Genomic DNA, 25,394 nt, shown 5'->3' with positions numbered 1-25,394 from the left:
GAGAAGCATCTATTAGAGAGGGGGGAGGGAGGTGAGGGGAGGGAAGTTAGTGAGGGTGCTGGTGGTTAGTGTGTGTGGGTAGTACGTGTGTGTGTGTGTGTGTGTGTGTGAGTGTGTGTAGATAGTCAGGTTTCAATGCAATCTAATACGACGTCTGAGGACAAAACACACACACACACACACACCACACACACACACACACACACACACACACACACACACACACACACCATTTCCTCTTAATCAATTGTATTCATTCTTAGTCAGCCTCCGATTCTCAGAGCTGGTTTATAAATAAGACCCCAGACTCTACCTTAACTAGACGTAGACTTAGGAGGAAAAATTCACGTAAGATCTTCTGAGAATCTCCCAGTAATAAGAGTGTATGTTATATATACAGTACAGGGTGACTCAGAAAATATATACACGAATATATTGATTTTAGTCTGTTATAAAAATAGTACAGGGTGTATCATAAAAAATATACATACAGATTGTTTTATGAATTGAGTGTGTGTGTATGTCCGATTTTAAGATGGGGTTAAGTTAAAGACGTCCGATTTTAAGATGGGATTGGTTAAACACGTCCGATTTTAAGATGGGGTTAAGTTAAAGACGTCCGATTTTAAGATGGGGTTAAGTTAACACGTCCGATTTTAAGATGGGGTTAAGTTAAAGACGTCCGATTTTAAGATGGGATTGTAAAGACGAAAAGTAACAGATTTAAGATGGATTAACAAAATTAAAGACGTCCGATTTTAAGATGGGATTAAGTTAAAGACGGCCGATTTTAAGATGGGATTAAGTTAAAGACGGCCGATTTTAAGATGGGATTAACTCAAACACGTCCGATTTTAAACTGAAACTAACTCAGATTATGTGAAAAAAAATGACATACGAATCTATAAGAATACACAACGAGTATTTTTTTACCTCAAATTCTGTTCCCAAATATAACTAATCCAACTTACGTGATAAAAAACTGACGTACGAGAAAAAGTGACGTACAGACGATTAAAAACTGACGTACGAGAAAAGTGACGTACAGACGATTAAAAACTGACGTACGTGTGTTTGAGAATGTCAGGGTATATTGCTTGAGGTTGTATAGGTGTTCCATATTATTCCGGATCTGATTTATCTAAGAGGAATGTGGTGGTGGTGGTGGATGGGGACCTTCTGGTGTGTCCTGAAGGTCGATGGTGGTATCTGGGTCCTGTGAGGTTTACGCCCTTATCACCTCCCTGACTTCCACCTTCTGAATAGCATAGTGTGGAATTACGCCCTCCCCACCCTCACTCCACCCTCCACCCCCTTACCCATGCCATGTTTGTAGGCGTGGGTAGGTGGCGTGTAAGGTGGCGTGTAATAAGATCGTGGATAGGTGGCGTGGATAGGTGGCGTGTGTGTCTTAGGGTGGTCTCTGGTATGGGAGTGGGTAATTGGCGTGGGTAGCTGGACAGAGCGTGGGTTACCTGGGTTGAAGTGTGGACATTAGCACAGTGTGGGCGGTGAGGAAGGAAGGAGGGCGGGCAGGTGGGCGGCGGGACCCTCTACATATATGACCATCCTGCCTGAGTGTGCGGGCGGAGGGGGGTGAGCGGTGGGTGTGTATAGCGGTGCAGCAGGCAACGTGGGCGTCTGACCTGGGAAGGATGTGGGCGGGAGCGGAGGAGCGGTCAACAGCCAGTCTCTCACCCACGGCTTACTCATCCCCACCTCACTTATGGGGGTGTGGGGGGTGGGGCTGTGGGTAGGGGTTGGTAGGGGTTGTGGGTAGGGTGTGGGTAGGGGTAGGGGTATGGGTAGGGGCTAGGGGTAGGGGGTAGGGGTTGTGGGTAGGGATGGTAGGTGGGGTGGGTGTGGTAGGGGTAGGGGTTGTGGGTAGGGGGTAGGGGTTGAGGTGTGGGTAGGAATGTGGGCAGATGTGTGAGTCATTTTAAGCCAAGGTGATGTCATGTAAGGGTAACAAATGTGTGTGTGTGTGTTTTAAAGAGGTCATGCCATGCACACACACACACACACACACACACACACACACACGACAGATGGCCCTCACTTAAAAACACAAAAACATCATAAAGTAAACAGCCAAGTCATCTTCAGTAATACCAATAGGGTGAGATACTGACCTACACAGTACATTATTTCCTATTATTTCCCATATTATTTCATATATTTCCTATATTATTTCCATATTATTTCTCATATTATTCTATACTATTTCCCATATTATTCTATATATTTCCCATATTATTTCCTTATATTATTCTATATTATTTCCTATATTATTTCCCATATTATTTCCTATATTATTTCCCATACTATTTCCTATATTATTTCCTATATTATTCTTACATATTTCCCATATTATTTCCCATATTATTTCCCATATTATTTCCCATGTATTTCATCTCTATAAGTCATGGGTTACTGTGCCTGCCATACATCTACCAGACAGACAGACAGACAGACAGACAGTACAGGCAGACAGACAGATCATACAGACAGACAGACAGACAGTACAGACAACAGGGAACAGCTCCTCCTATTTCTCTACACAACATAACGCTCAGATGCGACTCTTGGTAAAGCCTGTTGATGTAAATTTCTTCCCACTTAACCCTTTGAGTCCAGAAGGGTTAAATTATCGTCATTAAGGGTTAAAACACCGTCATCAAGGGGTTAAATCATGTTCATCAGGGTTAAATCATCGTCCTCAATGGGTTAAATCATGGTCATCAAAGGGTTAAATCATCGTCCTCATGGGTTAAAATGTCGTCATCGAGGGTTAAAACATCGTCATTAAAGGGTTAAACCATCACCATAAAGGCTTAAACTTCACCAAAGGGTTAAACCATCTTCATCAAAAGGGTTAAATCAATAACGTCAACGGGTTAAACCATCGTCATCAAAGGGTTAAACCATCGTCATCAAAGGGTTAAATCATCGTCATCAAAGGGTTAAATCATCGTCATCAAAGGGTTAAACCAAAGTCCTCTAAGGGTTAAAACATCATAATAACAATACCACGAAACAAACAGAAAATAACTCCACAATTTTACCTCTTAAACCCACCTAATTCACCACAAACATGACTCTAACAAGTTAACATAAACCGTATTTACTCTGAGGGAATCCATGTGTACAGGTGCAACTAAGTGTGAGGCAGGTGTCATGTTTACACACCCAGGCTGATGTGTTCCTGACAGATACACAGTAATGAGGTGTGGAGTGGCCTTAAACGGTGTGGAGTGGCCCTAAGCCTTGATATCGTGTGTGGAGTGGCCCTAAACAGTGTGGAGTGGCCCTAAGCCTTGATATCGTGTGTGGAGTGGCCCTAAACGGTGTGGAGTGGCCCTAAGCCTTGATGTCGTGTGTGGAGTGGCCCTAAACGGTGTAGAGTGGCCCTAAGCCTTGATATCGTGTGTGAGTGGTCTTAAACGGTGGAGTGGTTCTAAGCCTTGATGTCGTGTGGAGTGGCCCTCTAAACGGTGTAGAGGAGTTCAAGTGGTGTGGGAGTGGCCCCTAGCCTTGACAGACACACACACACACACAAAGACACACAGACATACACACACACATACACACAAACACACAGATAATAAAATAAAGAAAGAGAGAAAGTGAGAGAGAGAGAGAGACAGAGAGAGATAGACAGACACACACACAAAGAGAAAGATACAAAGATAATGAAAGAGAGAAAGAAAGAGAGAGAGAGAGAGAGAGATAAGGCAGCAGTACACATCCATAGAGGTAGCAGCTCCCCACTGCTACTGCTAGGGTCACCGACACACACAAAACACCCCCCCTCACCCTCACCTCACCTCACCCTCCCCCCCTCACCCCCCCTCACCCTCACCTCCTCTCTTATCCAACATGATGGATTGTCCATACCACATACCTGACACACACACAGAAAGGGATACATAGAAGAAAGAAAGAAAGAAAGAAAGAAAGACACACACCTTCCTCTGACACTAAATACATTACAGGTTAATAAATTGATAATTATGAATAAATATTAATAAATGCCGAGGGTCTCTCCATTTATTTATTCCTCTCTCTCTCTCCATTTATTTATCTCTCTCTCTCTCCATCTATTTATCTCTCTCTCTCTCTCCATTTATTTATCTCTCTCTCCACTATTTATCTCTCTCTCTCCATTTATTTATCTCTCAGTAGGAAGGTCAGGGCTCCTCTAAACCAGTTCCTCCTGATTGGTGGTGATTCTCTGGACGCCACCAATCACCTCCACAGTCCAGCCTCACCACCAACAAACACACACGACGATAAAACATGATTCATCCTTAAAACTGGTTCTGTCTTGGTGTTTGTGTTTGTTTTATTTGTTTGTTGTTTGTTTTGTTGTGTTTGTTTTTCTTTCTGTTTCTTTTCGTAATTTTTGTTGTGTCTTAATATTCTTCATTACATTAATTCTGTCCATCTGTCTGTCCATCTGTCTGTCTGTCTATTCACCAGGAGTTAAAACATCGTATTCAGGGGGATAACTCAACCTAACCTAACCCAACCCAACCTAACCTAACCCAACCTAACCCAACCTAACCTAACCCAACCTAACCTAACCCAACCCAACCTAACCTAACCCAACCCAACCTAACCTAACCTAACCTAACCCAACCTAACCTAACCCAACCCAAATCCCAACCCAACCCAACCCAACCCAACCCAACCTAACCTAACCCAACCCAACCTAACCCAACCCAACCTAACCCAACCTAACCCAACCTAACCTAACCCAACCTAACCTAACCTAACCCAACCTAACCTAACACCACTAACATATTTCTCATAACTTACTCAAGCAGTTAATCTATTTTAATTTAGTCGTTTGTGATGACCATTAGCGCCACAACTCAATCCGCTTCACCTTATAAGATCTGATGATGCTGGTGGCTGGTTTATTGCACATGTCAACAACACAGGTGACAATGCTACCTTGTAATCTATCAACAGGTGTATTTTCTAACATTGGTAACATTGAGTTGTGTAACGTGTCGTAGTATGAGGTTGTATGATGGTAACAGGTCTTGGGTGTATGTTGTATGAGGTATGAGGTTGTATGTGGTATGTTGTATGACTGCATGTGTAATGTTATATGTTGATTGTAAGTATATTATTATTTGGATGTGTAAACAGGTTTTTGGTGTGTGTGTGTGTATGTGTGTGTGTGTGTGTGTGTGTGTGTGTGTGTGTGTGTGTGTGTGTGTCCCTAATCCCCTTGACCACGTTATAGTCAGGAGCCATAAGCTACATAAACCAAGACGCCAGACAGACATTCACACGTCTTTTGCCCGTAGTGGCGATCACTTACGCTTTCTGCCCGTAGTGGCGATCCTCTACACTAAAGAAAATAACAAAAGAAAAGTGTGACCACATCTCAACACACATCCGTAATATTCCACCCTGATACTCCCTGACACCCCCCTGATACTCCCTGACACCTCTCCCCTACCCTAATACCCCCTGATACTCCCTGACACCTCCCTGACATTACTCCTGACACCTCTTCCTCTACCCTAACACCCCCCACTCCCTAACACCCCCTAATACTCCCTGACACCTCTCCCCTACCCTAACACCCCCCCCTGATACTCCCTGACACCTCCCTGATACATTACCCTGACACCTCCCTGATATATTACCCTGACACCTCCCTGACACCTCTTCCCCTACCATAACCCCCTCCCACCCTCCCCCCTACCATAAGCCGTGAATGGACCATGGTAGGGGTCAAGAACCATACAGTAGAGGGACCACCATGACCAGACTACCATATTTCTCTCTCAGGACCGAGGTGTCAGCCATACGTCACCCGGGCGGCTCACCAATGTTAACACAACACCTTAACTCAGGGTCATCCTACGTGATCTTGGTTCTTCTTCTTCTTCTTCTTCTTCTTCTTCTTCTTCTTCTTCTTCTTCTTCTTCTTCTTCTTCTTCTTCTTCTTCTTCTTCTTCTTCTTCTTCTTCTTCTTCTCCTCCTCCTCCTCCTCCTCCTGCTGGGATTGTTGAATTAACCCTTGAAGGACGATGGTTTAACTCTTAAGGACGATGGTTTAACTCTTAAGGACGATGGTTTAACTATCTGAAGACGATGGTTTAACCCACACATACCCAAATCTAACCAAAATCTAACCTATTTCAGTGATATTGGTTGAACTAAAGGAACCCACACGCGGACCAATCAACGCACGTGATGCCCCCATAGGCGTGGTTTTACATTAATAAGTAAGCACAGAGAAGGTGTACAGCCTGACTCATTGTGATGCCGACGACGTAGACCAGAACAAGTTGGCTCGACACAAGGCCAAGGTCAGGGTGTAGGTGCCTGGGGCGGGGGGAGGAGTGCTTTGATGAGGGAGGGGGAGAGGGGAGAGGACGAAGGAGTTTTAGCTAAGGGAAGGAGGGGAGAAGAAGGGATGGATAGGGAGGGGAGCCTGAGGTAAGGAAGAGGGGAGGCTGAGGGAGGGGAGGTGATGGGATGGGAGAAGAGGGAATGGGAGGAGAGGAGGTGATGGGAGGGAGGTGATGGAGGAGAGGAGGGGGGGAGTGCTTGAGGGTGGATGTTGAGGTGAGAGAGGGAGCGAAAGGTGGAAAAAGAGGGGAGAAGAAATAGTGAGAGACTTGTTTGGGGTGGGGAAGGAGGTTGGATGGTTGCAGGGGAGAGGGGAGGGATAATGACTTTGGGTGATGGGGATTTTTATCTACTTTTTCTTCTTGGTGACTAGGGTAAAATGGGGGAGAGAGAGGTAGGGAGAGGAGGGACGGGACGGTCAAAAACCAGATGAAAAAGATCTGCAACAAAAATCCCTCTTTCTTTCTTACCACAGACTCTCACCTTCTTTTCTTACTCACAGACTCCTCTTCTTTTTCTACTCACAGACTCTCTTTTCTCTCTTCTCTCTCTCTCTTTTCACTCACAGACTCTCTCTCTTTCTTTCTTTCTTCTTACTCACAGACTCTCTCTCTCTCTCTCTCTCACAGACTCTCTTTCTTTCTTTCTTTCTTTCATCACAGATTCTCTTTCTTACTCACAGACTCTCTCTCTCTCTTTCTTTTCTACTCACAGACTCTCTTCTTAGTCACAGACTCTCTCTTCTCCTTCTCTTCTTGTCTAAACTGATTTTTTTTATTTAGTCTGACTTTTATTTTAACATTTTAACTCAAGAACGAAGAATCATTCACCTGGCAGCCTTATAGCGATTAACAATTAAGGTTTTTGTCCAGGTAAATCATCAGGTAAACAAGATGGAGACCAGATTGCGTCACACTGAAGGTTCTAATGGCTAGTTTTAACACCATTAGGCGTGTTTTATTACCGGTGTGTGTGTGTGTGTGTGTGTGTGTGTGTACGTAATAACATGAATAATGACGCACACAGCAGGCGAGGTCTTAACAGCAGTAACAGCAGGCGTGGGAGAGACTGGCATGGGAGAAGCAGGCACAGGGAGGGCGTGGAGGCGTGGGAGGCAGGGAGGGAGGCGTGGAGGCCTGGGAAGGAGAAGCAGGCAGGAGCATGTGGGAGGGGAGAGACAGGGAGGAGGGGAGGGCATGAGGAAGAGGGGATGGCATGAAGGCGTGGAGGGCATGAGACAGAGGGAGGAGGCTGAAGGCGTGGGAGGGAAGGAGACAGGCAGGGAGGGAGACGTGGGAGGGCATGAGAGACAGGGAGGGATGGCATGGGAGGGAAGGAGAGACAGGCAGGGAGGGCGTGGGAGGGAGGGCATGAGACACAGGGAGGATGGCATGAAGGCGTGGGAGGGAAGGAGAGACAGGGAGGGATGGCATGAAGGCGTGGAGGCATGAGAGACAGGAAGGAGTGGAGGCGTGGAGGGAAGGAGAGACAGGCAGGAGGGCGGCGTGGAGGAAGGAGAGACAGGCAGGAGGGAGTGAGGAGAGACAGGCAGGAGGCGTGGAGGAAGGAGACAAGGAGGGCGTGGAGGGTAGGAGGCAAGGTCTTTGGTGTTTTGTCTCCAACAAGGACTTCCTGGATCATCTACACTACAGCTATAACACCAACACGCAGCCTCGTCCCTCTCTACACGTGTTCACTATACTCATACACGTGTTCACTATACTTTACACGTGTTCACATACTCATACACGTGTTCACTATACCTACACGTGTTCACTATACTGTATACACGTGTTCACTATACCTACACGTGTTCACTATACCGTATACACGTGTTCACTATACTTCACACGTGTTCATACATTACACGTGTTCACTATACCTACACGTGTTCACTATACTCATACACGTGTTCACATACTCTCTACACGTGTTCACTATACTCTACACGTGTTCACTATACTCTACACGTGTTCACTATACTCTACACGTGTTCACTATACTTCACACGTTCATTGTATACACGTGTTCACTATACTCTACACGTGTTCACTATACTCTACACGTGTTCACTATACCATACACGTGTTCACTATACTGTATACACGTGTTCACTATACTCTACACGTGTTCACTATACTTCACACGTGTTCACTATACTCTACACGTGTTCACTATACTATGCACGCCATCACACCTCGTAATAACAACAGGTCGACGCCATAAGACCTCGTACCATTCATAACTACAAAACATATTTAAAAAATTAAGTAATTTACATTTCCTAGGTGTTTGTGTGTGAGTATATGTGTATATATGTATGTGGATTCTTTATCCCACTTCCCACCCTACCCAGCTTCACCCCGTTTTGCCTCGCCCCGCCCCGCTCCGCCTGCCCCCCGCCCCGCCCCGTCCCAGACACACAAACACCATGCGAAAAAGATTAACGAAAACTATGTGGTAATAACTAAGCCAATATGTAAGACACCAAGCGTGGGTTGACACAGGGAGGAGGAGGAGGAGGAAGGGTGTTGTTTTGGGCAGTGGACAACGAACTGAGCCTTGTGTGGTGAGCAGTAAAGACACGACAACACACTGTATGTATAATATGTGTGTGTGTGTGTGTGTGTGTGTGTGTGTGTGTGTGTGTGTGTGTGTGTGTGTGTGTGTGTGTGTGTGTGTGTGTGTGAGAAGAGAAAAAGAGAGAAGAGAAAGAAGAGAGAGAGAGAGAGAGAGAGAGAGAGAGAGAGAGTTATCCATATCAGGTCACTCTACTGGTTCACTCTTATCCACACTATCACATCCACACTATCACATCCAGACTATCACATCCACACTATCAGATCTGCCATCACCATATATAAAGGCAGACTCTACAATCCTTACACCAGTTGCCCCTACGACATGACAGGAGAGAGACACACTACTATAGTCGGTCCTCACAACCAGGATGTCCAGTCAGTTTTGGCCACCCACTTCTGTTTTACTCTGTTTTTATTATTTGTTTTTTGTTTGGTCATTCGTGTTTGTTTGTCTTTTGTTTTAAGTATAAAGTTACGAGTTCTTGTGTGTGCTTTACCTGTTTGTCCCTCACCCCCCCCCCACCTCCCTCACCTCTCCCCCACCCACTCCTCCCTCACTCCCTCTCCCCCACCTCCCTCTCCTCTCACCCCTCTCCCTCTACCTCCCCTCCCTCACTCCTCTCCCCCACCTCTCTCCCTCTACCTCCCTCCTCACCTCTCCCTCTACCTCCCTCTCCCTCACTCTCTCCCCACCTCCCTCTCCCCTCCTATGGTGCATGATGATGTTACGCAACGCACTCACACCTGTACCTAATACCCACCCCTTATCGCTAACACCCTCAGGCCCTCATACTAATCAAACAATACGGGTGTCAGTATGCAAATCAACACCTACTTTACTCATTCACCCAAAAAATGACAATATAAGAGTCCTACAATAACAATAATAAAAATAAGTAAAAAAAATACTTATAATATTTAGATATACAGGATTATAGTCACTTAGTACTGTGTTATATAGAGATATTAACACTGTATTTTCTTCCTTCAGAACTACAAGACGAACACGGTGATCTTGGCTATCAAAGAGTGAATTATCCAACAAAAGAACAATAATTAAAGTGTTGTTATATCATTAAAACTTTTAAAGATAAAGTGATGAAAAAATATTTAAAATCATCCGTTGAATCCTGAGTAAGCCGATGACGACAGCAGCACAGGATATCCATAGTGATAAGTGGCTGGAGCGAGAGACAGGGTTAGTGTCACCTCGGGTCCCCACACGCCCGGGTAGACTGTGTTGTGACGTGGTGTTGTTCCCCAAGGCTTGCTAGAACCGCTTGTGTTTACTGTCCAGACGAAACAACATGAGGACTCTTCTTTTGGTAAGTACAAGTGTTTTTTTTTTTGTAATTATAAGTGGAATATTCGTATGGTAATCTTCGTATGGTAATATTCGTATGGTAATCCTTTTAATTTGTATGATAATTATTGTTGTTTTAAGTAGGTAATTACTTAACAACGTACCATGATAGTAAATACGTTATAACTAAGTACGATATTATCAACATTTGTAAACACTCACCCATTCCCAAAATAATTAACCTATTATTTACAAACAAAACACACTCATTACCATACGATTATAAACTATTATGGACAAACCAACGGAGAGAGGAAGCGGTCATGAAAAACGTAAACATGCGGAAGGGAGGTCAGTGTTTCCCAAATCTCCCAGGTACTCAGGTCAGGTAGGGTTAGGGTCCCGATATACAGTACCTGGAAATAACATCATAAATACCTGTTTATTCCTTACCCATTACCTGTTCTACCTTACCCATTACCTGTTCCACCTTACCCATTACCTGTTCCACTTACCCATTACCTGTTCCACCTTGCCCATTACCTGTTCCACCTTACCCATACCTGTTCCACTTACCCATTACCTGTTCCACCTTACCATTACCTGTTCCACTTTACCCATTACCTGTTCCATTACCCATTACCTGTTCCATCTACCCATTACCTGTTCCATCTACCCATTACCTGTTCCACCTACCCATTACCTGTTCCACTTTACCCATTACCTGTTCCACCTTACCCATTACCTGTTCCACTTTACCCATTACCTGTTCTACCTTACCCATTACCTGTTCCACCTTACCCATTACCTGTTCCACCTTACCCATTACCTGTTCCACCTTACCCATTACCTGTTCCACCTTACCCATTACCTGTTCTACCTTACCCATTACCTGTTCCACCTTACCCATTACCTGTTCCACCTACCATTACCTGTTCCACCTTACCCATTACCTGTTCCACCTTACCCATTACCTGTTCCACCTTACCCATTACCTGTTCCACCTACCCATTACCTGTTCCACCTACCCATTACCTTTACCTTACCCATTACCTGTTCCACTTACCCATTACCTGTTCCACCTTACCATTACCTGTTCCACCTACCCATTACCTGTTCTACCTTACCCATTACCTGTTCCACCTTACCCATTACCTGTTCCACCTTACCCATTACCTGTTCCACCTTACCCATTACCTGTTCCACCTTACCCATTACACTTTAATCAACTTACAATCCACGTAACCAACACCTATTGTCATAGGGATAAAATACAACAGATTGAAAAGGAAAATCGAGAAATTACCCTATTATTTCATGCCTATTTCACACTTACCTATTATAATACACGATGGGTGGAAGGTTCTCATGTGTCTGTGTGTGTGTGTGTGTGTGTGTGTGGTGTTATGTTCCAATGCACGACACGTATTTAGTTAACGAGGAAGTGTAGTACGTGTTGCTTCGTAGGTGTGTTTGAAGTTAGAGTGTGAGAGAGGTTAGGTTAGATAGGTTATTTTGATATGTGGTTTAATGTAGTACAGAGCTATTTAACTCTGGGTGTACCGTATGTATGTAGTTTCATAACCTGTGTGTGTATGAGTACTACTAGTTGTTAGTATAAATAGCAATGCCAATAACCCCTGCGTATGTATAAGCACCACTAACCCCTAATAAAATAGCAACACCACTAACCACTAACACAAATAGCAACACCACTAACCACTAACACAAATAGCAACACCACTACAAATAGCAACACCACTAACACAAATAGAACACTAACCACAACACAATAGCAACACCACTAACCACTAACACAAATACCAACACCACTAACCACAACACAAATAACACCACTAACACAAATAGCAACACCACTAACCACTAACACAAATAGCAACACCACTAACCACAAACACAATAGCAACACCACTAACCACTAACACAAATAGCAACACCACTAACCACTAACACAAATAGCAACACCACTAGCCCTTATTAAAAATAGGAACGTCACTAGCCAGCACCTATTCACTATTAATAACTAAACCACAACTAATTAAATATTTAAGACACATAATGACTATCCTAACTCATCGTCAACAACATATATAATTAACAACACAACACAACACAACACAACACAACTCAGAGCAATACAATACAACACAACGCAACACAACACAACACAACACTACACAACACAACACAACACAACGCAAACACAACACAGAGCAATACAATACAACACAACACAACACAACACAACACAACACAACACGTTCCCCTAGAGTCGACAATGAAGGAAGCCAGGCAGAGGTTGTGTGCCCGTCTCGTGTTCTTGTGGTGTAACGTAATGACGGCAGGAGGTGAGGAGGTGGGCGTGTCTTAAAGAGGAGGAGGGGCGACTTGATCATCTACGTCTACTGTAAACACACACACACACACATGCGTACCTCTGTTGTGTGTACCTACCAAGGTCGACATGTATATGAGTGTATGTATGTATGTGTGTGTCTTTAGTTTATCAGACACACTTTAACCATTACCTGTTCTACCATTACCCATTACCTGTTCTACCCATACCCATCAACTAGTTCCACCTTAACCCATTACCTGTTCTACCTTTACCCATACCTGTCCCACAATCCATACCTGTTCCAACCCCAACCAACTGTTCTACCTTTACCCATTACCTGTTCTACCCTTACCCATTACCTGTTCTACCTCACCCATTACCTGTCCCACCATTACCCATTACCTGTTCTCACCACCCATTACCTGTCCCACCCATCCATTACCTGTTCTATCTTCACCCATCACATGTCCCAACCCTTACCCATCAATCTGTCCCACCATCAACCATCAACCTGTCCCACCATCACCCATTACCTGTCCTACCATTACCCATAACCTGTTCTACCATTACCCATCATCTGTCCCATCCTTACCCATCACATGTCTCTACCTTTAACCATCACATGTCCCAACCCTTACCCATTACCTGTCCCACCATCCATCAACCTGTCCCACCATATCCAACCTGTCCCCACCACCACCCATCACCTGTCCCCACCAACCCATCAACTGTCCCATCCCCAACCACACAGTCCCACCATCAACCATAACTGTCCCAACCATAACCAACCGGCTCCACCCTGCCCATCACCTGTCCCCACCGTCACCCATCACCTGTTCCACCCCACCCACTGTCCTACCATTACCCATAACCTGTCCCACCATCAACCCATCACCTGTCCCTACCATTACCCATCACCTGTTCCACCCCTGCCCATTACCTGTTCACCGTCAATCCATAACTGTCCCAACCATCAACCTGTTCTACCTTTACCCATTACCTGTTCTACCTTTACCCATTACCTGTTCTACCATTACCCATTACCTGTTCTACCATTACCCATTACCTGTTCTACCATTACCCATTACCTGTTCTCTCTCTACATCTACCCAAGTAAAGAGTGTCTCACCCTGATAATGTATAATATAACTTGTATATATTTTTCTGAGACGCCCTGTAGTAAATGTCACAAGGATTCACTAATGGGAGGGCACGGAAAAACAGGAGATTAATTCACCTGTTCTTTCTCCTAGACGGTGTTATGATCACTGTTATTGTTGTTGTTATTACTGTGATGGAGGTGAGTTATTACGGAATAAATTAGTTCTTCAGGTGATGTTTTTGTTTTGTTCTTCTTTGTTCTTGTCTACGTCTTTCTCTACCTCTTTGTTCTTCCCCTTCTCTCTCTGTGTTCTTCTTCTGTATAACATCTCCCTCCTCCTCTCTCTCTTCCTCCTCTCTTTCTATTATCTAGATATTTCCTTGTCGATCCATCCCTCCTTCCTTCCTCCTCTCCCTCCTTCCTTCCCCCCTCTCTCCTTCCTCCCCCCTCCCTCCCCCTCCCTCTGTAACTCACACACTCCATCATCCCTCCCTTCCTTAAACACACTCATCACCCCTACCCCCCCACACACTCATCACCCTCCCCCCCACACACCCACTACCCCCTCCCTCCCCCCACACACTCCACTCCCCTCCCTCTCCCTCAAACACCCATCACCTCCTTATCTCACTACTCACCATCTGGTCTATCTCCCTCTCTGATCTCCTCCCTCTTCTGATCTCCCCCTCCTCTGATCTCCTCGTCTGGTCTCCTCCTCTGGTCTCCTCGGGCTTCAGTGTAATGTTTATTTAGAGTCAGGTCTTGCAAGAGGACACGTCATCCTGTTCAACATTCACAGTACAGACTCACCGCGATCTGTGTACACCTCCTCTGTCTCATGGACGTATGTGTGCGGATAGATACACACACACACACACACACACAAACACACAAAGACAATGCCCCCACACATATCTGTCTAACACCCACACACACACACACACACACACACACACACACACACACACACACACACACACACACACACACACACACACACACACCACACACACACACACACACACACACACACACACACACACACACACACACACACACACACACACACACACTCAAACATTACATCACCAGTATAATTATCAGTAGTATGGCGGCGCCTGACCTCTCACACAAGAGAAGGAGAGTGACCACACCCTTAATGATACTACCTGACCATACCTGACACACCACACTGGAGAGAATGACCACACCCTTAATGATACTACCTGACCATACCTGACACACCACACTGGAAAGGCGCCACACTAATGATCTACCTGACCATACCTGACACACCACACTGGAAGAGAGCGGCCACACCCTTGACCATACCTGACACACTATATGCTGCAGCGAAGAATGACGAAAATGATTCCGGGACTTAGAAACCTTCCATATCAAGATAGGTTAAAGAAACTAAACTTGCATTCCCTAGAAGAGTGCGGGGAGATATGATAGAAGTATTTAAGTGGGTGAAAGGAATCAATAAAGGTGATATAGATAAAGTTCTTATAATATCCTAGCATGATAGGACTCGGAGCAACAGTTTAAGTTGGATAAGTTTGGGTTTAGGAGAGAGATAGAAGGAACTGGTTCACAAATAGGTGGACGAGTGGAACAAGCTTAACAACTTTGTAGTAAGTGCTGGAACAATGGAGAGTTAAAGGAGGCTGGATAGATTCATGGATGATAGAGAGTGGTAGTAACTCGACAGAAGCTGCCATGCACAGGTCAACCCGCCTATTGCAGACTCCTTATTTTCTTGTGTTCTTATGGTCGACGTCACTCTCACTACCGTTGTTCCTTTCTTTATACACAATACATACATACATACATACATACATACACGCTAAACAGTTCCACACACACAAACACAGACATACAATGCCCCCACACACCTGCCAAACACACACCTCCAGACACACACACACACACACACGCTCACACACTTAAGTAATTTGTTCTCATTTACACGGAAATTTTCGTCTGGGAAATACCGTAGTAAACTTATTTCACGCCACTGTGTTAAGTGTTTTACCGGACTTAACATACTGTATCTAATCTAATCTAACCTAACCTAACCTAACTGTTGCTGCGACGTTTATAATAGTTGAGCTTGGGAGGGAGGGAGGGAGGGGGTGTGAGGTGGTTCGCTAGTCTTCCTCTTCCTCTTCCCTCCCCTCCCCACCCCTCCTCCCCGATACCTTCCTCTCTCCCTGTTTCCTTCCCCTCCCTATTCCCGCCCCCCCTTCTTCCTCTCCCCGTCCCTCTCCCTCTTCCTCTCCCCCTCCCCTTCATTCTTTCTTCCCCTACCTCGCCTCTTCCCTCTTAGGTAAGGTAAGGGTAAGGCCAGATCAGGAGTTAGGTTAGATTGGGTCCTAACGCACAGGTAGGACACACCATCTTCACACCTGCACGTCTCAGGCAAAGTCTTGTTGAGGAATGTTGGTTAGGTTAGGTTAGGTTACATCAAGTCCTATACGCACAGGTAGGACACACACCATCTTCACTACACTCACCGTCTCAGGCAATAGTCTTGTTGAGGAATGTTGGTTTATAAACTTGTCTTGTGTTCATCTTATCAGCCTTGACTGTGTGCTCTGAGGCCTTACTTAGCCAAACATTTCCTGGTATGTGGATATTTGTCTCAATTAGCTGGGTCTGTATGGCTGTATGTCTGTCTGTCTGTCTGTTAGTTAGGTCTGTATGTCTGTCTGTCTGTCTGTTAGTTAGGTCTGTATGGCTGTATGTCTGTCTGTCTGTCTGTTAGTTAGGTCTGTATGGTGCTGTCTGTCTGTCTGTCTGTCTGTTAGTTAGGTCTGTATGGCTGTCTGTCTGTCTGTTAGTTAGGTCTGTATGGCTGTTTGCCTGTCTGTTAGTTAGGTCTGTATGGCTGTCTGTCTGTCTGTCTGTCTGTTAGTTAGGTCTGTATGGCTGTCTGTCTGTCTGTCTGTCTGTTAGTTAGGTCTGTATGGCTGTCTGTTAGTTAAGTCTGTATGGCTGTATGTCTGTCTGTTAGTTAAGTCTGTTTGGCTCTCTGTCTGTTAGCTAGGTCTGTCTTTTTGATCTGTCTGTCTATTCTCTCTCTCTCTGTCTTGCAATGTCGTGATCCGTCTATCTGCCTGTTTATCATTCTGTCCTCCTCTGTGTCTGTCTGTCATTCTTTCTTGCTCTCTGTCTGTCTGTCTGTCTGTCATTCTTCTTGCTCTCTGTCTGTCTGTCTGTCTGTCTGTCATTCTTTCTTGCTCTCTGTCTGTCTGTCTGTCATTCTTTCTTGCTCTCTGTCTGTCTGTCTGTCATTCTTTCTTGCTCTCTGTCTGTCTGTCTGTCATTCTTTCTTGCTCTCTGTCTGTCTGTCTGTCTGTCTCGATCTGTCACTCCCATCTACACACAGCCTAGAGCTAAAGGGACATTTACGCCAGATACCCCAAGGACACGAGACAGCATCCTTGTACGTGATGTTCGTGTCCGTGGTCATTAATGCACTGGTGTCCTTATACGGTGTCTGTGAGTTTTGTCTTGTACGTGTGTGTGTGTGTGTGTGTGTGTGTGTGTGTGTGTGTGTGTGTGTGTGTGTGTGTGTGTATGTCCGTGAAAACAGTTAACGTCCGTGTAGGTGGTATGGGTATGTAGTCATCGTGTAGGTGTGGGCGTGGGTAGTGGGTGGGTATTGTGTTGGTGCTGTGGGCGTAGGTATTGCGTAGGTGACATGGGCGTAGTTTCAGTGCATGTAAGTGACCTTGTACTTAACGCTTACCTGTGTAGGTTTGGAACGAAGGTGTGGGAGTTGATGCATGTCCTTGTGTGTCCGTATGTGTCCTTGTCTGTGTGTGTGTGTGTGTGTGTGTGTGTTATACGGAGGCTCAGTAATAGTAGTCACGGCTCACAGTAGTTACTTAATGATAATATATTACTGGTTGGCGCCATTCTCCTGTGACTCTCTCTCTCTCTCTCTCTCTCTCCCTTCCCCATTCCTCTCCAGCACATTCAACTCACCATAACACCCAATCATCCCCCCACAACTCCCTTCACCCCTCCTCACCCTCCCACAACCCCCTTCACCCTCCCACAACCCCCTTCACCTCCCTCACCTCCTTTTCTTCACCTCCTTCACCCCTTCATCCTCCCTCACTCCTCCTTTTTCCCCCTTCACCCGTCCCACAACCCCATTCACCTCCTCACCCCTTCACCCTCCCCCCTCACCCCTCATCCCTCCCTCACCTCTCCCCTGCCTCACTAATAACCACCTATATCCATCTTCCTCCTCCTTCACGAACGCCCTCCCACCCTTTCTTCTCCCTCCCTCCCCCTCTCTCAACCTCCTCTCCCTTGTTTTATGACCCACTGCTCATAATTCCTCCCCCACCCCCCATCTTTGTAGGAGTACCACCGACCTAACCTAACCTAACCAAACCCAACCAAACCCAACCTAACCTAACCAAACCCAACCAAACCAACCTAACCTAACCAAACCCAACCAAACCCAACCTAACCTAACCAATTGACAAGGATGTCAAGGCTCGTGACTGCAGATCCTCTTCTTATGTTCACACTGATAATAAAGTAACGGAGGAAGACCAATGAACAGGTGCCATTATCCTCCCAAGGGCCTGAGTTGTTTGAGTTCCTGAGTACTATGAACTAAAAGGGGTGAGTAGTTGTTAATCTGTACCTTTTCCTGCCGTGTAGAGAGAGAGGAGAGAGAGAGAGAGATTATGTATCGGTTGAGAATCTAATTACTTTGATATTCTCCTCTTCCCTCATTCTACACCCCCCTTCTTCCCTCATTCTACAACCCCCCTTCTTTCCCTCATTCTACCCCCCCACCCCTTCCCTCTGTGTGGGTGTGTGTGTCTGACCTTGTTTGGCTCACAAGGTTCGGCTTCCTTGTGATAGACTGACGACCATGTAAACACAGACTGAATAAGATGTTCACTTTGTACACACACAGACACACACACATTCTCTCTCTCTCTCTCTCTCTCAGTATAATAGATTACTGCTGTGAGTCCACACCTTAAATCTGATGACCACTATATCAACACACACACACACACACACACACACACACACACACACACACAGCCTGTCAAGATATGATAAAGTGTTGGATATGCACACAAGGTCATCACAATGTACACATACTTAAGCTTTTACCATAATCTCCAATATTATCTCACTTTATCTCTCTGTTTCTCTCTCTGTTTCTCTCTCTTTCTCTCACTTTGTCTCTCTTTTGTCTCTCTCTTTGTCTCTCTTTGTCTCTCTCTTTTCTCTCTCATTGTCTCTTCTCTCTCTCTTTCTCTCACTTTGTCTCTCTCTTTCTCTCTCATTGTCTCTCTTTCTCTCTCTGTTTCTCTCTCGTTCTCTCTTTCTCTCACTTTGTCTCTCTTTGTCTCTCTCTTTCTCTCTCATTGTCTCTCTTTCTCTCTCTTTGTCTCTCTCTTTCTCTCTCATTGTCTCTCTCTCTCACACGATATTCTGTTAAAGTATGATAGCCAGTCAGTTGAAAGGCCAGTTACATGATAAGCCAGTTAGCTGATAGGCCAGTCAGTGTGTAAATACAATGTGAGGAAGATTACCCTATGTCAACACAACCCAACGCCTGACCACAATGAGTAATATTATATCTCTCTCTCTTTCACACACTCTCTCTCTCTCTCTCTCTTTCTCTCTCTCTCTCTCTCTCTCTCGTGTAAACAAAGTGTGAAGAAGACAGACACAGCATCAACACCCCTTAACATCTCTTCTCTCTCACTCTCTCTCTCTCTCTCGTAAACAAAGTGTGAAGAAGACAGACACAGCATCAACACCCCCATCTCTCTCTCTCTCTCTATTATCCTCTCTCTTTTTCTCTCTCTATTCTCTCTCTCTATCTCTTCTCTCTCTCTCTCTATCTCTTCTTCTCTCTCTCTCTCTCATCTAAACACAACAGAACAAGACAGTACACCGTCAATCTCCCCCCCAGAGGTTAAGCCACCAGTTGATTAAAAAATACGAATGGACAAGGTCATGTGTTGGTCTTCCTGGGTCAATGACTGTTTAGAGTCTAATCACTGTTGACCTTAGCTGATGTTTCTGGTCATGGGTGGTGTGTGTGTGTGTGTGTGTGTGTGTGTGTGTGTGTGTGTGTGTTCTCTAACAAAATCAGTGAAAAGAGGAGTAACAGACAGACAGATAGATATATAGACAGACAGACAAATAGACAGGCAGACAGACAGCCAACCAGCCAGACAGAAAGACAGACATACATATATATACAGACAGACAGACAAAAAAAACAAAAAAAAAACATTAAAAAAATTCCATGGTCTTAATCTATTTCCAACAACATCAATATTTTGGTGGTGGTTTGGAGGTGAGGCTGGTGGAAACACGTGAGCGACTCAGTTCTCACGGCCGTTACCAGCCTCCTACTGCTACTCCTACTGGACTCCTATACCTACTCCTCCACCATCACTCTCCTACTCCTGCACCCTCCTCCTACTCCAACTCCTCCTCCACCAGCTCTCTAACCCATGCTACAAGATCCCTTACACAATTTTGATTCTTGATTCTTGATTCTTGATTCTTGGTTCTTGATTCTTGGAGGTCATTGATCTACGAGATGACGTGAGAATTACTGGCGTGATTTTAAGGTAGTAAAGATGGCGTCACTGTTGTCCTGAGACTTTAAAAATTATTGAAGGTTATTGAGATAAATCCCCCCCCCCCTCCTCCTTTAAGTGATGATTGATGGCGTGATTTAAAGGAGTTAAGATAACGTCAAAGCTGTACCGTGACTGTAACTAGATACTTTCTGTTATTGTCATAATATTCAGGTAAAAATTCTTGAGACTATAATGGTGCCATAGTTACACTGAGATTATAATGGCGTCAAAGTTACACTAAGACTACACTGTAACGAGTATATCATTATCACAAACCTGAATTAATGTAAAGAGCAGTGTTATGGCGGTTCATGATGGCGTGGAGGTTTATAGGGTGTCCCGTCAAGCGTGGAGAAGTGCCTCGAGGATTTATACTTTAGCTATTTACACTTGCACTTACGATCAATTAAGAAAGGTTTATCAAGTACATCTGGATATAAACTTACACTTTCACTTACACCTTTACACTTACACTTACGATCAATTAAGAAACATTAAGTACATCTAGATATATACTTTAGCAATTTACACTTATATTTATACACTTATTTACACTTACACTTACGATCAATTAACAAAACTCTATTAAGTGTCTCGAGAATAAAGTACACCTTAGCTTTTACACCTACAATCAACACAACGCAGTACACAGATTACAATAAATACACATAATGCAACACACACACACACACACACACACACACACACACACACACACACACACACACACACACACAACCCGGCGCGTGTCATACCGAGCCACGTAAAGCACCCATCACCACCACCAGCTGCCGGAGTGAACAAACACACACTGAAGAGAAGTCAAGTCCAAGGTGTACCTGGGTGGCTGACTTGTACTACCTGTTTACCTGTTGAGAGTAGAGGACCTGTCGGGCGGCCTTTACACACCTGTACACACCTGTTCGGGTACATGGTTTCACGTTATGTTATGAGCCACATCTGTATACACACCTGTCTGAGTACCTCGTTTCACCTGTTGGTTTATGACACACACCTGTAACACAAGCCTGTCCGGGTTCATGACCTCACCTGGCGGCACAGCACACACATACACCCCTACACACCTGTCCGGGTTTTGGGCCTTAATTAACAGTATGATGCACCCTTGACCTCACCTTACAGTATGAAACACACCTGTACACACCTGGCATTATGATACACCTGCACACACCTGTTAATGAATCTAATGACCTTTAACATTACACACTAAGTTCTTCCACTTGAAGTTCTGACATGTAAACACCATCAGTGAGAAATTAACTTCTAACCCTAGCCTAACCTAATCTAGCCTAACCTAACCTACCCACCATAATCTACTGACTCAAGATGTAAGTAGTGAAGAGAGAAGTGGAACACACACACACCACACACACACACACAACACACACACGCCCAAATACAGTCATGATGGGTGGAGGTCCCTGCTGTGTGCGTCTAAAGTGTTCAATGATCTGATCACTGAAGCTCTCTGTCAGACACAAAGTCGGATACCAACCAGAAAATATAAAGGCTTTAATGGTGCTAGTAATGGATTTTGTTGACTCTGTCTGTCTTTCTGTCTGTTTTTATGTCTGTCTGTCTGTCTGTCTGTCTGTGTTTGTTTGTGTTTCTATGTGTGTGTATATAGATGGTATAGTTGTGTTACAGTGTTATTAAAGTTTATATTCCGTCTGTCTGTCTTTCTTTCTCTGTGACTTTCTGTCTCATTCTCTCTCTCTCTCTCTAAAGGAGTATCCAGACAAAGAACCCATTAACGATACGTTATCTACTCTCTCTCTCTCTCTGCTCAATAACGATAACCATAAACACTGACTAACCTAACCTAACCTAACCTTCGGACACCTGACCTCACCTGTACCAACCTGAGACTGGTGACCGTATGATGTAAACATGATGAAGCAATTTTATATTTTTAGACCAAATATTTCCTTCAATATTACCAAGGGAGAGAAGAATGTGTGTGTGTGTGTGTGTGTGTGTGTGTGTGTGTGTGTGTGTGTGTGTGTGTGTGTGTGTGTGTGCTCCCCTACAGGTGTGCGTGAAGGTCACCACCAGGACCCCAACAAGGTCAGTGACGTCACGGGCCGAGTTGCTGATAATGACGCAAAACATCGCTCTTGTTTTTTGTTGTGGGTGACGTCATAACCCATCACGCCTTTGTTGTTGTGAGTGACGTCATAACCCATCACGCCTTTGTTGTTGTGGTGACGTCACAACCCATCACGCCTTTGTTGTTGTGAGTGACGTCATAACCCATCACGTCTTTGTTGTTGTGGTGACGTCATAACCCATACGCCTTTGTTGTTGGGTGACGTCATAACCCATCACGCCTTTGTTGTTGTGAGTGACGTCATAACCCATCACGTCTTTGTTGTTGTGGTGACGTCATAACCCATCACGCCTTTGTTGTTTGGTGACGTCATAACCCATCACGCCTTTGTTGTTGTGAGTGACGTCATAACCCATCACGCCTTTGTTGTTGTGGTGACGTCATAACCCATCATCTTTGTTGTTGTGAGTGACGTCATAACCCATCACGCCTTTGTTGTTGTGAGTGACGTCATAACCCATCACCTTATTTTTGTAGTGACGTCCATGCCTCTGTTGTTGTGAGTGACGTCATAACCCATCAATTTATGGTGTGTTGGTCGGTGTCGAAGCTCAAGTGAACCAGTTAAAGGTGTGTGAGTCTTTATCTCGAAGCAGAAGTGACTCAGTCAGGTGTGTGTGAGTCTGTGTCGTAGCAGAAGTGACTCAGTTAGGTGTATGTGAGTCTGTGTCGTAGCAGAAGTGACTCAGTCAGGTGTGTGTGAGACTGTGTCGTAGCAGAAGTGACTCAGTCAGGTGTGTGTGAGTCTGTGTCAGAGAAGTGACTCAGTCAGGTGTGTGTGAGTCTGTGTGTCAGAAGTGAATCCTGTTAAGTTGTTCATCTCAAAGCTTCATTTCACCACAGACCTCGACATACGAACCGTTACGGAACCCAGAAGTAATGTACAATTAAATTTATTACCGAATTATCTCGTGTAATTATCCCAGAGATTATACGGGAACTGCTCACTTAATCTACCGGGATCTGCTCACTTAATCTACCGGGATATGCTCACTTAATCTACCGGGATCTGCTCACTTAATCTACCGGGATATGCTCACTTAATTTACCGGGATCTGCTCACTTAATTAGATCTGCTCACTTAATCTACAGGATCTGCTCACTTAATTTACAGCAACTAATTCTATCATAAGCCTAATCATAAAAAACTCTTTAAAATAGAATCTAACAACTAACCTAACCAAGACCTAACCTAACCAAACCTAACCAAGACCTAACCAAACCTAACCCTAAGACCTACTTCCCAAACCTAAACCAAAACTACCAAACCTAACCTAATTTTCCTTCCAGTGGATAAATAGGAACACATCTAATAGGGTTTAATAGGCGACGACACAAATTTGACAGCTGTAATGGCGTCAAAATTGCCTTGAGACTTTACCGTAACTAACTACTGCTGTTTTATCCCAATTTAGAGGGGTGAGGGGGTAGGGGGTGAGGGGTAGGGGTGAGGAGGGAGGGAAGGGGAGAGAGTAGGGAGGGGGAGGGGGAGAGGAGGGAGGGGAGAGGGAGGGAGAGGGGAGGGAGGGAGGAGAGGAGGGAGGGGAGGGAGGGGGAGGGTTTAAACATATGACTCTTTAAAGAATTAGAACCTTGATAGATAGATAGATAGATAGATAGATAGACTGAACGAGGTGAAGGAGTAAATAATAAGAAAGAAAAACACATCAATAACCTTCCTAAAACAGCAACACACAAACAAAACATAAATAAATCACGAACATAAATCACAAACATCAGTGATTTAATCTGTGTACCGCCGACAGAATCACCAAATAGTTCTCATAATCACCACCTAGGCAGCACCCTCCATTACCAATACAATACACTGTAGGTAAGGCAGAGTGAGGAACAATTGGATTTTTACTTATGTACTTAGAAAAATTAGTTACTTTTACTTATGTACTTAGAAAAATGAGTTACTTTTATTTACGTACTTAGAAAAATTAGTTACTTTTAATTTATGTACTTAGAAAAAAGTTACTTTACTTATGTACTTATAAAAATGAGTTACTTTACTTATGTACTTAGAAAATGAGTTACTTATGACTTAGAAAAATTAGTTACTTATGTACTTAGAAAAATTAGTTACTTTTATTTACGTACTTAGAAAAAATTAGTTACTTTTCCTCTATGTACTTATAAAAATTAGTTACTTTTACTTATGTACTTATAAAAAAATTAATCTTTATTTATGTATCGATAAAAATTAGTTACTTTTACTTATACTTATAAAAAATTTACTTTACTTGTTCTTGTAAAATGGGTTACTTTTACTTAAACACTTATAACCAATAGTTAAACTTTTACTAATAAAAGATGATTTTATATTTTACTTACGAACTTAGAAATAACAGTACACTTACGAATACTTTTTATAAGCTTGATCAGTGAGTCAAGACGCGCGGTGGCGGAGCGGTTAGTGACTCAGTGGTGCATGACGTGAGCTGGGGGCACAGGGGTTCGACTCCCACACTAAGGATAATGTCCCAAATAATCACGAAATTGGTCATTGTTTGGCGCATCGGTATTCTCCAGCGCACGAACGCATGGCCGTGGTTATGGTGAGGAATACACGAACGTTTAGGTGATGGTTGGTGTGGTTATATAGGGGATTAAACCAAGGGGGATTAAGGGGAGGTTAAAACAAGGGGGATAAGAGGGTAAACAAAGGGTTACAGAAAGGGGAATAAGGAGGTTAAAATGAGGGTTAAAACAAGGAACAAGGAGGGTTAAACAAGGTTAAAATAAGGAGGGAGTAAGGGGTGGCATAGTACCGTGACAGGATAAGAGGCAATTATCGTACGATGATCCTCTCCCTTCTCCCTCTTCCTCTCTCTCTCCCTCCCTCCCTCTCCCTCCCTCCTCTCTCCTTCCTCTCTCCCTCCC

General features: G+C 44.3%; 1 protein-coding gene across 1 annotated transcript in view; it reads left to right on the top strand.

Annotated features, from left to right (window-relative positions):
• Window positions 1-25,394, top strand: part of LOC121856351 — a 70,896-nt gene that overhangs the window by 11,118 nt on the left and 34,384 nt on the right. Inside the window, exon 2 of the mRNA XM_042351860.1 lies at window positions 9,952-10,285. Coding sequence (XP_042207794.1) covers window positions 10,268-10,285 — 18 coding nt within the window. The 5' untranslated portion in view covers window positions 9,952-10,267. The remainder of the gene's footprint in view (window positions 1-9,951; window positions 10,286-25,394) is intronic.

Source organism: Homarus americanus, unplaced genomic scaffold (genome assembly GCF_018991925.1).
Source record: "Homarus americanus isolate GMGI-L3 unplaced genomic scaffold, GMGI_Hamer_2.0 scaffold48220, whole genome shotgun sequence".
NCBI lineage: Eukaryota > Metazoa > Arthropoda > Malacostraca > Decapoda > Nephropidae > Homarus > Homarus americanus.
Note: the sequence above shows the minus strand (reverse complement) of the source record. Positions and strands in the feature narration are given on the sequence as shown.